This window comes from Pseudophryne corroboree, chromosome 3 (genome assembly GCF_028390025.1).
Source record: "Pseudophryne corroboree isolate aPseCor3 chromosome 3, aPseCor3.hap2, whole genome shotgun sequence".
Lineage (NCBI taxonomy): Eukaryota > Metazoa > Chordata > Amphibia > Anura > Myobatrachidae > Pseudophryne > Pseudophryne corroboree.
This window is the reverse complement of record NC_086446.1, coordinates 785309405-785324685: the sequence shown is the minus strand read 5'-3', so window position 1 is coordinate 785324685 and position 15281 is coordinate 785309405. Positions and strand designations below refer to the sequence as shown.

The window sequence follows — 15281 nt, the reverse complement described above, 5'->3', positions numbered from 1 at the left end:
ACTGTAAAAGCCCACTCCACAAGGAAGGTGGGCTCATCTTGGGCGGCTGCCCGAGGGGTCTCGGCATTACAACTCTGCCGAGCAGCTACGTGGTCGGGGGAGAACACGTTTGTAAAATTTTACAAATTTGATACCCTGGCAAAGGAGGACCTGGAGTTCTCTCATTCGGTGCTGCAGAGTCATCCGCACTCTCCCGCCCGTTTGGGAGCTTTGGTATAATCCCCATGGTCCTTTCAGGAACCCCAGCATCCACTTAGGACGATAGAGAAAATAAGAATTTACTTACCGATAATTCTATTTCTCGGAGTCCGTAGTGGATGCTGGGCGCCCATCCCAAGTGCGGATTATCTGCAATACTTGTACATAGTTATTGTTAACTAATTCGGGTTATTGTTAAGGAGCCATCTTTAAGAGGCCCTTTCTGTTGTCATACTGTTAACTGGGTTTAGATCACAAGTTGTACGGTGTGATTGGTGTGGCTGGTATGAGTCTTACCCGGGATTCAAAATGCCTCCCTTATTGTGTATGCTCGTCCGGGCACAGTACCTAACTGGAGTCTGGAGGAGGGTCATAGGGGGAGGAGCCAGTGCACACCACCTGACCTAGTAAAGCTTTACTTTTTTGTGCCCTGTCTCCTGCGGAGCCGCTATTCCCCATGGTCCTTTCAGGAACCCCAGCATCCACTACGGACTCCGAGAAATAGAATTATCGGTAAGTAAATTCTTATTTTCTGTTTGCACCCTCCTGAGGCGCGAGCAGAAATCTGCCGTGAGTGCACCCTCGTTTGTGAATGTGGACAGTAATTGAACAGCGACGGGCACTTAACCCTTAAGATAAAAGCCCACGTAAATCCCGCCACTAATTGAATTCCCTCCTAAGGCTTCGGAACATTCCGGAAGTACAGTGGTTTTATCAAGTTCCAGCCTCTGAAGATAATTACCAATGGAAGGATTCTATTGACGTTTGCTTATATACAGATGGAGCCATGTTTATCTTGGCCTTTAATAGGATTAACTGAGCCAGGACAGTCAGACTCAATCCTCTGCTGTAATGACTTAATCCCCTGATGTACTGTTCTCTCTGTATTGTATTGCATCTGAGAACAATAGATGAAGGGTTTATGCTAATAAACCATGGTGTGCCTAGGTGCAGCAGAGAAGTCAAGATAACTGTGGCTCCATCTGTATGTCTAAGCTAAGAGCTACCTACCTTGAAGCAACCCCATAGTGCTCCATATGGCATATCAGGACCTGCAGCTTCTCCTAATGCAGGATCCTGCCTCTCACAACAGACATATATAGTGGTAGATGCTCAATTAACTTAGTGATAGCACTTGGGTGCTTGTAAGGGAGGGGTATTTCTAAGCAACAAAAAAGCATTTTGTTTCCCCCAGCACCCTGAATGACATCAGTAACCAGATTGAAATCCTACACAATATTAGAATTCAGAGATCTTGGTTACATATTTGCGCAAATGTATGAATAAGCCCCCAAGCCGCGTCAAGGCCTCTCTGTATATTGGGGGTCCCTAGCGCTATATGTAGGTGCAGACTAGAGTTCATTTAATCTAAAACCAGATAGCTTCTGAAACTTTATGAATTGCTTTCATCTGACAGAGGTAGCAGGGTAGAAGGCTTCTGCAGGCTTACAATGTAGTCTTTGCATTCACGCTACACACGCCCTGCTTGTATAAAGCTTTAAAGATATGTTAGAAAAGCTGTGGTTTCATTTTATAAGCGTTGGCATTGTTTTGTGTGTTTCCTAGAACCCGGATAGATAAGTGCAATATAACCCCTGCTTCCCTGGTCTCTGAGCATGTGCAGAACGTCTGCGTCCCTGCTGTTCAGTCAGAGAGCATCAGCTACACCTGGCATATATAAGCAGCGCTGCCTGCTATGAAGCCGACAGATGTCGCTGACTGTGACCTGATGACCTTGCTCTGTCAGGCAGTCACAGATGTTTGACAATGATCAAACGAGGTGGTAACTCATCCCTGAGAGGGCTTACTCCACCACTCCTAGGGATTACCTTCTCTCGTCAGCATCCGCAAAGCTCCTACATCGGCACCTGGAAATTGCTTACTTCAGGGTATTTGTGGACACGCTGCTCCAACATCTTCTGGGTAATTCCCACTGGTCCATCACTATAGACCAATCTGTACTGGTCTCAAGCCAGAACAGTTTGAGGGCGGAGTAACGTTTGTGCTATTCTGGAGGTCATAGGATGCATACAGATGTAGGCGTCTTAAGGCAAGATGTTTATTGCTCAGGCGTCTTAAGGCAAGATGTTTATTGCTCAGTTTAGAAAGACAAGTCACTTAGCTGAAGGTGATTGGGGCAGTCACAGCATACAGATATTCTTCAGAAGTACAATCCTTCCTAATAGAGCAGACAGTCACTCGGCCCGCAGTCCCTTCTTTATCCAGTCCTAACACAATACCACAGGGGGTAAGCCCACCCTGACCTCTAAGACTAGTACAAAAATCAGGCAACGGTCTCTCTAAATAGAATTACAACTCGCATTTCACAAGAACCGGTCAGTTGCCTTATTTCTTTGATATATCTACCACACAGAATCCAAGTCTCTCTGCAGCCCAAACAGCAATAGAATTAGCATAGGGGTCACACACAACTGTAATTCCGTTACCTTTCAAAGTGCACAGTCCATACATTTAAACCTGCGATGCTACAGATATGCACTAATATGTTAAAATACATTTAAACACACTGAAAAATATATGCACATTTTGCATACTCGGCCTGTTGCCCAGCACCAGACTTGTAGATTGTAAGCTCTAATGGTGCAGGGACTAATTGTGAATGACTAGTCTCTCTAAAGTGCTGCGGAATATTTGTGCGTTATATAATTAACTGCTAATAATATAAAAATAAAGAAAAATAGTAATTATTTGTAATATCCGCAGGTTGGGAAACGGTGACATAACGGACTTGCTTGTTTATACCTGTGTAACATTGTGTGCAGAGCAGTCGGTGACGTATTACGTAGCATGTACTCTGTATGGCATACGTGTGGGTACAGTAAGGGTTTATGTGTGATGTGGGCCGGAGAGCCTCCCGAGTAGGTGGAGAAAGTCTGTTTATAGTGGTTTTTCTGAGAGCCGTAATTCCCATCATGCTCCATGTGCCATCTTTTGGCGGAGAGGTTCCCAGCTTGCCAGATTGCTTGGAGTATTATTATTATTAGCAGTTTCTTATATAGAGCAGCATATTCCGTTGCGCTTTACAATTGGAACAACAGAAATAGAACAAAACTGTAAAAAAATAGACGGATATAGAGGAAGGAGGGCCCTGCTCACAAGCTTACACTCTATCTTTGTAATGGAAAATGACACTTGGTGGTCAGACACGGGTAATATTAGATATAAAATGTAAAAAATACTGTTATACCCCAGATCTCAGCTCTCAGTTCGGTTTGTAGTATTAGTTCAGTAGTGTTCACTCTAGGAGTGAAAAGGGGCAGGGCACCGGACTCCGGGGGCACATGTGTGCGCGTGCGGCCACGCAAATTAGGGGGCGTGGCCACGCCTACGTCATTTTAGGGGGCGGTGCGGCCCACAGACGCTACTATAGAGAGCGTCTGTGGCCGGCGACGTCACTGTTGGTTGCGTGCCCAGCACCTCCGTCGGTGCTGGGCTTCCCCCAGCCCTCTCCCAATGGTTGATTCTATTTCGGAGTGGGAGATGGGACCTTCTGACGTATCTAGGGGAGGAGACACGTCACCAGGGGGAGGAGCTACGGGCGAACAGGGTACCCGAAAAGTACCCTCGCGGGCTCGCTTCGCTCGCCACGCTTCGGGCTCGGTGGCTCACTCCGCTTTGCTCGCCACCTGATTACTAAAGGTAATAGTTGGTGGCGTGGATAGTATAGGAACTATCCCGCTGGCCTTGCTCCTCCCCCTTGTGTTGTGACTCCTCCCCCAGATGGAAAAGGTCCCTTAGCCCACTTGATTCTAGCATCTACCCTCTCCCAATGCGTGAATGGATGCCGCGCCGGGAGGGCAGGAAGCGGGCGGCTGTTCTAGCAGGGTGCCGCAAAAGGGGCAGGGCGGGTTTTGCCTGCTAAAAAACGGGCAGGGCGCGGCGCCCTGCTAAAACAGCCTAGAGTGAACACTAGTTCAGGGTCTGTGGATGTGGGGCAGACTCTCACAGATATGACAGCATCCAGTGAGTAACTATTACAGGAAAAGTGTCCGAGCTGGGTAGTGTTGATGGCCTGGCCTGGAATATACATGGCTTTGTACCATGCTTATGGATTGGCGGAGTGGATACAGTCAGAGGCGGCTGTACGTGGGCACCATGCTGAGATGTAGTGTGCTTACATTCACAATATTCTGCTTGCATCCAAGGCCATTTTAAAGGTTGTCCCACGTGCAAACTCTGTAGTTGGTATCAATATAAAACAAAAAATATCTCAAATCTACTTGTCATCTACTTGCTGGTCTTGTTTTGTTATTTGCGAGGCTGGCGAGACGGCGTGGTCTATAGGAATTATGGCCATTTGCTGTAACCGGCGAGTGTCGCCACATCAGGTGACGCTTTAGATCTGCAGTGTACGTAGAACGCCTTACACAGTAGTCTGCATCTTCTTAATTCTCGCCATTTTATTATATATAAATACCATATTTCAGGGGATCTACTTTACAGTACCCACAACATGTCCTATTTTAAGTCTATTTCCCTTTAACTGAACGCGGGCGCACAAAAGGTGAAAGTGTTAAAGAGAAAATTATAATTTTCTCACTCTAATCCTTGGTGATTATTCCGTGATTGTTACTAGTTTGGAGAAACTTCACCCAACATTCAGGTTAGACCAGTTTTCAGACCTTTTCTTTCCCCTTTGTCCTATGCTATAGTTTGCGGCGAGTTTCATTGTTTCATTGTTGTGCAGTCCTGTTATAGGTGCTACTGGGGGGATTCAACGGCACAAATAGACCTCATCGGCTATACTGTAAATAAACTGGGGGAAAATGCAGTATGTTTAATAAAACTACACTAGTGGGATTCCATCTGTCCTGAATGTTTGTAGATATATGTGCGAGTGTAAAGTTATAAGACATTTATCTAGAAAAATCTGGGGAGTGCTTTTATTTTATTTTTTTACAAATAGTAGATTATGTAGTGTATGTATATTTATATATATGTTTGCATGTGGGCAAACTGCAGAAAATCTCAATGATTATGTAGTTTGTGTAATTGATCTATTGCTTATATGGCACAGCAAACTCCTACAATGTTATGAGACCGAACGGTGCTCCTGCCCGGGTATATGATGGGAATTGTCAGACCTGGCTGCACAGGACAGTGCTCCGAGTACTTGGTACAGGAGGGGATTTTCATGCCGTAACGGATATTTCTGTCCGACTATTGTTGTTGCATGTCGGTATTGGTACTTGCATGGAAGCAAAAATCACGCATGCACTTAAAATACGTTCGCTGTAAAAGCATTTCTTTTGTGTGGTGTAGATTTGTATGTTTTGTTACATACTTGTATGTCTGATTCAACGAGCCGTGAAACATCCAAGATGCACAACATTAATAGACGTTGTCTATGCGGGTCTTGTGCCTACTATGCTGTAACCTGTAACAAGCGTGATGCTTCAACACTCACGTATACACACTGTGTTCCACAAGAGTTATTCCATCTCCTTCCCTTCATTACAGCATCTGTATCTGTGCCATTTAATGGTGAACTTCATGCAAACAGGATTCCACCCACCCGTGTTTGCGATGTGAAAGGGGTGTAAGCCTTAAAAACTGTGCCGTCAAAGCAACAATCAATTCATTGGATGCAACCATTGTCTAGTTGATGTTCTCCTGAAAGGGGGAAGGAGGGGGTGGGGGCTAGGTGCGCTGGGTATTTGTGTGTAATCTGATTGGATGGGAGGAGAGAGGTTCTACCATAGGGTGGATGAGTTTGGGCGGAGTCTACTACATAGCAAATCAGTTGCCCAAGTTGTGAATCTCTACACCAGCAGCGGTCTCTCAGTATAGACATGATAGCGCATCTATGGTTGAGAATGTCTTATTTTTAAAAAAAAATATAATATTTCTAGTTAAGCAAGACCTAAGAGATGCTTTTCTCACACATTACAGCTGTGCTGTCTCCTCCCACACACGCAGCGGATGGTCCCAGGGTGTTCTTTATCTCGCCCCGTCTCATTAAACATCCAAAGACAAATTAGAGGCCGCACTTAACCAAGATCATGTTAAAAGGTTTTATTGTACATGGCCTATGCCATAAAAATCTTAATGAGAATATTTTTCTAACTTGTGTTTGATATCCATCATTTTATATCTGATAGAACGTTCCACGTACAACAAAACCTTTTCGTTCATTTGAGTTTTGTGCCGTTTATTACCGTAGCTGCCCGGCGTCATCCACGGGAATAGACGAAGGCCTTCGCCAACGTTTATAGACCTGAAACCTGTTGTGTGTATCCTTCTGTGTAGCGCATTGGATTACAGTGTCTTCTCTTTGTTTTCATTCAGATGGTCTAACCTGCGAGCCTTCGCATCCGTGTTCCCGTCCTCTTTGGCTTGTTGACCCACGGATCTGCTCTGGAATACAATATGTAGCGGAGGGATATTTCTAATCCGCATCTACTCATTTATTTTCCGAGACGAAGGATTGTTCATGCGCTGTGCCCGCGCAGAGTTCATGAGGTTCTTGGCTTGCAATTCTTCACCATGAGCAGCAGCATAGGAAAAGATAAGGACCACAAGGATAAAGATCCCAGAGGGCCCACCACGGTGAAGGACCGTGAAAAGGAGGCAAAGGCCTCGGGGGGTCCTGTGAAGGACGGCAAAGACAAGGACCTGAAGACCAAAGTGAAAGATGCCAAGGAAGGGAAGAAAGACGCAAGTGCCGCGCAGCCCGGGGTGGCTTTTTCCGTGGACAACACAATAAAACGTCCGAACCCAGCGGCGGGAATGCGTAAAAAGGCCAGCAACGCCGAGGTGATTAAGGAACTGAACAAATGTCGGGAAGAGAATTCCACGCGCCTGGATTTGGCCAAAAAGTCCATTCACCAACTTCCAGTTTCTATCAAAGAGCTGACGCAACTAACGGAACTTTATTTATATGGTAACAAGCTGCCGTCGCTGCCAGCGGAGGTGGGCAGCCTGGTGAACTTGGTGACGTTGGCTCTTAGCGAGAACTCTTTAACCAGCCTGCCGGACTCTCTGGACAGCTTGAAGAAGCTGCGTATGCTGGACTTGCGGCATAATAAGCTACGAGAGATACCCGCCGTGGTGTACAGGCTGAGCTCTCTCACCACGCTCTTTCTACGCTTTAATCGTCTCACTACTGTGGAGAAGGACATCAGAACCTTGACAAAGCTGACGATGCTGAGTATCCGGGAGAACAAGATCAAACAGCTGCCGGCAGAGATTGGTAAGGGGGTCACCTGCACACTGGGGGGCTGTGCTAAATGACTAGCCTTGTGGGAGAAGCCCATCAAAACACATCGAGGCTGGGGGACAAAACTTAGCTGTAAGGCACCGTTTCCTAGTGAATGGGTAGACTGCATTCTCATATGTGCTGATTCAGTCACTGGGCCTGGTTCTGAGTCGTTCTTAATGCCAAAACAACTTTGGACCCCCGCTGCGAGTGGGGTGGTAATGTGACATCTAGGTGGTCGTACTGCCCCAATCTTCCATACGCAGGGTGCAGACGTTAATGTAAGTGGCACCCCAGTCTGTCTGATCTCATTATAGTAAGTAACTCTGGCTACACGGCCACCAGATGGTTTTCCCGCAGTTACCTCCCCCCAAACGCCCTTCTAGTGTGGCTGCAGAGAAACGTCTGGGATGAATCATGCGTACGTTCACCAATATGCGCATGCAGCCCGAAACGAATGCACAATATGTGAATATTCACTAGACACGCCCGCAATTGACGTTGCTGTGGCTCTGAATCAAGCCCACACTGTGTATACGTTAGGCGACGGGTGCAGTTTAGTCTAAGGCATAATGCATTGCAATCTAAAGTTAAAGTATAATTTGCTTAACCCCCACCAAAAGCCGGAAAATGCGGCATTCTGTGTCATAGCACAGGATGTCCATCTGCCGTTATAACATCATTGGCTATTCTGTTGTCTGTCAATATGCCGTTTGTACAGAACACGCGTTACCTAGGACACCGCAAGCCCTTTCTCTTGGGTTTCTTTCCCTAGAAGGAAGCAAAAAGCAGTAAACTCTTGTTGGGGATCACTCAATTTCAGACAGACTAGGCATATTCTATTGTACATGGCTGATAAAATCATAGAATTTTTAATGATATTATGTTAACAGTGAGGAGTTCCAATGTTACAAGTAAGTGCAAAATTATAAAATAGAATAAACAGTAAATAGCTATAAACTATGGTAAACAAACAGGCGGATTATTTATTCACTGATAGGTATAACACCAAATTGTAACCTTATATTGAAACGTGTGTGACCATCATTTGCTCTGCATAAAAACTTTAAAGAGAGGATATTGCAGGGAGTTGAATCATAGATCACAGATCCAGGTGGGGGTGGTCTTCAGTATGCCGTCTGTCGGGATCCTGGCGCACAGTATACCGGCGCCGGAATCCCGACAGCCGGCATACCGACACTTTTTCTCCCTCGTGGGGGTCCACGACCCCCCTGGAGGGAGACTAAAATAGCGTGGCGCGGCGAGCCCGCAAGGGGCTCATTTGCGCTCGCCACGCTGTCGGTATGCCGGCGGTTGGGCTCCCGGCGCCGGTATGCCGGTCGCCGGGAGCCCGGCCGCCGGCATACCATACTACACCCCCAGGTGGATATATCAAAATTTCTCTAGTGCTCCTTAATAGTGACTTCTGGGTATAGTATGCAGCACTAAATTGCAGTACCTGGGTGTTCCTAGGTGGTCTCCCGTCCAAGTACTGACCCGGCCCTCCACTGCTTGGCTTCCATGATCAGATGAGATTGGGTATCTCCAGTGGGGTATGCCCGCAAACTACTGCGCTTGCCTCTCTTGTCACTATGTTCGAATGACTAGCGAGCGTTTTAAGTAGGTGAACGTATATTCATGAATAAACAATGACAACGCACCTTGGTATTAAGTGTCACAAATAAGGTTCTTAAGGATAATGTTATTACCATACTTTGGTAGGTCAAAAAAAAAAGGGGGGGGGGGCACTTTAGAGAGACCATTGCGTCTTCATAATTGTAAGAACAATCACAAGTTTAAATATTGAGGGTGACAATATACACCCTACATTACAGTAGTGAGAAGACACAATGGGATAAATCCATGCAAGTATACTCCTCAATAATGGATACCATAAATCACAGAAAATGCCACTCATATATTCCTCATATGGAAATGCGGTAATTCTAACCGAAAGGGGTGTCTTGAGGGAGGATGGCCGTGAACAGAGTGTCCCTCCTGGCTCCTGTGTGGCAAGTTGCTGGCTGGGACTCCTATGGGTCCTCGCACCCTCCGAGGTAATTCATATTGAGGAGGCAACAATACAAATCCCTCTGGCAAGCGGGCTCTTGCTGTAGCCACCCCTTCATCAAGGAACACTGGACTACCAGTGACCACTGACGGGACTGCAATGTGGCGGTCACTCGGGTTCGTTGGCTGCTCAGGTTCTCATCCTCAGGAACCGGAGCAACCAACGTTTCCCGCTGCACCACCGGATCATAAATGTGGTTTTAAGTTTTATTTATATGCATTATTTACATTTCTTTTATTTATATGCATTGTTTACATTTCTTTTATTTATATGCATTATTTACATTTCTTTTATTTATATGCATTGTTTACATTTCTTTTAGTTTATGCATTTAAGCAGATTTCTTTACACTGGTGTTTAACCACTGCATTACCACAGCTCCAGGACTGTCTCCGGTACTGAGGCACAACACTTTCAAAATACCTTCTAATAGAAAACAGATTAGGGGCGTATTCAATAGCTGTCGGAAGCTGCCGCCTTGTCGGAAAGACAGCAACTTCCGACAGATTTCTGTCGGAAGGGGTTACGACCTATTCAATTTGAGCAGTTTTTTTCTGACAAGACTGTAATTCCTGACTTGTCGGAAAACATGCGGATCGGCGGAATAGGCGCAGATCCGCGTGCTTCTGTCGGAAACAGGGCCAAATGCGATAGGTTTTGGCCCCCTTTCCGACAATCTCAATCCGACTTTAAAAAAAGTTAGATTGAGCAGGGCGTCCCCCCGGCCAGGCTCCTCACTCCCTTCAGCGCCACGGCCAGCGCTCCGCCGCTGACAGGACATCGGGAACGGCCAAATCCGACAGTCTGATTTGTCCGTTCATTGAATAGCGCTTGTCGGATCCATTCTGACAAATGCATGTTGGAATGGATCCGACGCTTATTGAATATACTCCCTTAATGTCGCGATGACATCACTTGCTGCGGCCACTGGAGCCCTGTTCTGGGGCTGTAGTACTTGATAATGAGACGTATTATTAACAAATTACTACTATTATTACATTCCTATTGTGTGACCAGCCTTGTGCAGATCCAGAATGTAGGATTTTGATGTTGGGCCGATGACATAGTAAGCAGGGTATAAAACTGCAGGGTGACATTGGTCGGATGAGTCCGGATTACCAGCCTTCCCCTTCTGTTCCCCTTCAGTCTGTTTGGGCTATCGATGCTGCTGTTTAGCTCTATTTCTCTTACGTCCTAGAGGATGCTGGGGACTCCGAAAGGACCATGGGGATAGACGGGCTCCGCAGGAGACATGGGCACTTTAAGAAAGAACTTTAGGTATGGGTGTGCACTGGCTCCTCCCTCTATGCCCCTCCTCCAGACCTCAGTTTACTACTGTGCCCAGAGGAGACTGGGTGCATTACAGGGAGCTCTCCTGAGTTTCCTGAAAGAAAGTATATTTGTTAGGTTTTTTATTTTCAGGGAGCCTGCTGGCAACAGACTCCCTGCATCGAGGGACTGAGGGGAGAGAAACAGACCTACTTTAATGCTAGGCTCTGTTTCTTAGGCTACTGGACACCATTAGCTCCAGAGGGATCGGTACGCAGGTCTCACCCTCGCCGTCCGTCCCAGAGCCGCGCCGCCGTCCTCCTCGCAGAGCCGGAAGATAGAAGCCGGGTGAGTATGAGAAGAAAGAAGACTTCAGAGGCGGCAGAAGACATCTTGATCTTGATAGAGGTAACGCACAGCAGTAAAGCTGTGCGCCATTGCTCCAACACAGCACACACAAACGGCAGTCACTGTAAGGGTGCAGGGCGCAGGGGGGGCGCCCTGGGCAGCAATAAAACCTATTTTTCTGGCAAATGTGTATATATACAGCTGGGCACTGTATATATAAAGAGCCCCAGCCAGGTTTTTTTTTGATATTTGAGCGGGACAGAAGCCCGCCGCCGAGGGGGCGGGGCTTCTTCCTCCGCACTCAACAGCGCCATTTTCTCCACAGCACAGCGCTGAGAGGAAGCTCCCCGGACTCTCCCCTGCTTATCCACGGTGAAAGAGGGTTTTGAAGAAGGGGGGGGCACATAATTGGCGCAATATACAGATTACAGCGCTATCTGGGTAAACATATTGTGTTTTTTCCTGGGTCATTAGCGCTGGGTGTGCTGGCATACTCTCTCTCTGTCTCTCCAAAGGGCCTTGTGGGGGAACTGTCTTCAGATAAGAGGATTCCCTGTGTGTGTGGTGTGTCGGTACGCGTGTGTCGACATGTCTGAGGTAGAAAGCTCTCCTAGGGAGGAGGTGGAGCAAATGAATGTGGTGTCTCCGTCGACCACGCCGACACCTGACTGGATGGATATGTGGAATGTTTTAAGTGCTAATGTGAATTTATTGCACAAAAGATTAGACAAAGCTGAAACTAGGGAACAGCCAGGGAGTCATCCCATGTCTGTCCCTATGTCGCAGGGACCTTCGGGGTCTCAAAAGCGCCCACTATCCCAAATAGTAGACACTGATACCGACACGGATTCTGACTCCAGTGTCGACTACGATGATGTGCAGTTACAGCCAAAAGTGCCTAAATGTATTCGATATATGATTATTGCAATAAAAGCTGTTTTGCATATCACAGAGGAATTCCCTGTCCCTGACACGAGGGTACACATGTATAAGGGAAAGAAACCTGAGGTAACCTTTCCCTCTTCTCATGAGCTGAACGAGTTGTCTGAAAAAGCGTGGGAATCTCCAGACAAAAAACTGCAATTTCCCAAAAGGATTCTTATGGCGTATCCTTTCCCGGCAAAGGACAGGATACGGTGGGAATCCTCCCCTAGGGTGGACAAAGCGTTGACACGCTTATCCAAAAAAGTAGCGCTGCCATCCCAAGATACGGCTGCCCTAGGGGATCCTGCTGATCGCAAGCAGGAGGTTACTTTGAAGTCCATTTACACACATTCTGGTACTTTACTCAGACCGGCTGTTGCGTCGGCTTGGGTTTGTAGCGCTGTAGCAGCGTGGGCAGATACCTTATCAGCGGAGATTGAGACCCTGGATAAGGACACTATCTTATTGACCCTAGGACATATAAAAGATGCTGTCTTATATATGAGAGATGCTCAAAGAGACATTAGTTTACTGAGTTCTAGAGTCAACGCCATGTCGATTTTCTGCTAGACGAGTCCTATGGACCCGACAATGGACAGGTGATGCCGACTCAAAACGGCATATGGAGGTTTTACCTTACAAGGGTGAGGAATTGTTTGGAGAAGGTCTCTCGGACCTGGTCTCCACAGCTACAGCTGGTAAATCCAATTTTTTGCCTTTATATTCCCTCACAGCCTAAGAAAGTGCCACATTATCAAATGCAGTCCTTTCGGTCACAGAGAAACAAGAAAGTACGCGGTGCGTCCTTTCTGGCCAGAGGTAAGGGCGGGGGGAAAAAGCTGCACAACACAGCTAGTTCCCAGGAACAGAAGTCCTCCCCGGCCTCTACAAAATCCACCGCATGACGCTGGGGCTCCGCTAAGGGAGTACGCCCCAGTGGGGGCACATCTTCGACTTTTCAGCCACATCTGGGTTCACTCACAGGTGGATCCCTGGGCAATAGAAATTGTTTCTCAGGGTTACAAGCTGGAATTCGAAGAGGTGCCTCCTCGCCGGTTTTTCAAATCGGCCCTGTTGGCTTCTCCCCCAGAAAGGGAGTTAGTTTTAAAACAATTCACAAATTGTATCTTCAACAGGTGGTGGTCAAGGTTCCCCTACTTCAACAAGGGAGGGGATATTACTCAACCCTGTTTGTAGTCCCGAAACCGGACGGTTCGGTCAGACCCATTTTAAATTTAAAATCCCTGAACCTATACTTGAAAAGGTTAAAATTCAAGATGGAATCGCTCAGAGCGGTCATCGCCAGCCTGGAAGGGGGGGAGTTTATGGTATCCCTGGACATAAAGGATGCATACCTTCATGTTCCCATATATCCACCTCATCAGGCGTACCTGAGATTTGCGGTACAGGATTGTCATTACCAATTTCAGACGTTGCCGTTTGGGCTTTCCACGGCCCCGAGAATCTTCACCAAGGTAATGGCGGAAATGATGGTGGTCCTGCGCAAGCAAGGTGTCACAATTATCCCGTACTTGGACGATCTCCTCATAAAAGCGAGATCAAGAGAGCAGTTGCTGAGCAGCGTGTCACTTTCACTGAAAGTGTTACATCAACACGGCTGGATTCTCAATATCCCGAAGTCGCAGTTGGTTCCTACGACTCGTCTGCCCTTCTTGGGCATGATTCTGGATACAGACCAGAAAAGGGTTTATCTTCCGATAGAAAAAGCTCAGGAACTCAAGACCCTGGTCAGGAACCTGTTGAAGCCAAAACAGGTGTCCGTGCATCACTGCACTCGAGTCCTGGGAAAGATGGTGGCATCGTACAAGGCCATTCCCTTCGGCAGGTTCCATGCGAGGACCTTCTGGACAAGTGGTCCGGGTCACATCTACAGATTCATCGATGATCACCCTGTCCCCCAGGGCCAGGGTATCTCTCCTGTGGTGGCTACAAAGTGCTCACCTTCTAGAGGGCCGCAGGTTCGGCATTCAGGACTGGGTTCTGGTGACCACGGACGCGAGCCTCCGAGGTTGGGGAGCAGTCACACAGGGAAGAAACTTCCAAGGACTTTGGACAAGTCAGGAGGCTGGTCTTCACATCAACGTCCTGGAGCTGAGGGCCATATACAACGCCCTTCGTCAAGCGGAGACCTTCGTCAAGCGGAGACCTTACTTCGCGACCTACCAGTTCTGATTCAGTCAGACAACATCACCGCAGTGGCTCGTGTAAACCGCCAAGGCGGCACAAGGAGCAGAGTGGCAATGGCGGAAGCCACCAGGATTCTTCGCTGGGCGGAAAATCATGTAAGCGCACTGTCAGCAGTGTTCATTCCGGGAGTGGACAACTTTGAAGCAGACTTCCTCAGCAGGCACGACCTGCATCCAGGAGAGTGGGGACTTCATCAGGAAGTCTTCGCACAGATTGCAAGTCAGTGGGGACTGCCCCAGATAGACATGATGGCGTCCCGCCTCAACAAAAAGCTGCAGAGGTATTGCGCCAGGTCAAGAGACCCTCAGGCGGTAGCTGTGGACGCCCTAGTGACACCGTGGGTGTTCCAGTCGGTTTATGGGTTTCCTCCTCATCCCAAAGGTGTTGAGAATAATAAGAAAAAGAGGAGTACAGACAATTCTCATTGTTCCAGATTGGCCGCGAAGGGCCTGGTATCCGGATCTGCAGGAGATGCTCACAGACGATACGTGGCCTCTTCCTCTAAGGCAGGACCTGTTGCTACAGGGACCCTGTCTGTTCTAAGACTTACCGTGGCTGCGTTTGACGGCATGGCGGTTGAACGCTGGATCCTAGCGGAAAAGGGCATTCCGGATGAGGTCATTCCTACTCTGATAAAGGATAGGAAGGACGTGACAGCTAAACATTATCACCGTATATGGCGAAAGTATGTTTCTTGGTGTGAGGCCAGGAATGCTCCTACAGAAGAATTCCATCTGGGCCGTTTCGTTCACTTTCTACAAACTGGAGTGAATATGGGCCTAAAATTAGGCTCCATTAAGGTTCAGATTTCGGCCTTATCCATTTTCTTTCAGAAAGAATTAGCTTCTCTCCCAGAAGTACAGACTTTTGTGAAGGGAGTGCTGCATATTCAGCCTCTTTTTGTACCTCCGGTGGCGCCTTGGGACCTTAATGTGGTGTTGAGTTTCCTTAAGTCGCACTGGTTTGAACCACTTAAAACGGTGGAGTTAAAATATCTCACTTGGAAGGTGGTCATGTTGTTAGCCTTGCCTTCGGCTAGGCGAG

At 47.5% G+C, this 15281-nt stretch overlaps 1 protein-coding gene and 1 pseudogene across 2 annotated transcripts in view; one reads left to right on the top strand and one right to left on the bottom strand.

Moving 5' to 3' along the window:
- The window catches only part of SHOC2 (SHOC2 leucine rich repeat scaffold protein), a 102623-nt gene that overhangs the window by 27174 nt on the left and 60168 nt on the right, over positions 1-15281 (top strand). For both annotated transcript variants that reach the window (XM_063962629.1, XM_063962628.1), the window contains exon 2: positions 6508-7411. In XM_063962629.1, the coding sequence (XP_063818699.1) occupies positions 6706-7411 (706 nt within the window). In that variant the 5' untranslated portion in view covers positions 6508-6705. The remainder of the gene's footprint in view (positions 1-6507; positions 7412-15281) is intronic.
- On the bottom strand, positions 8865-8984 carry LOC134897006 (5S ribosomal RNA; annotated as a pseudogene).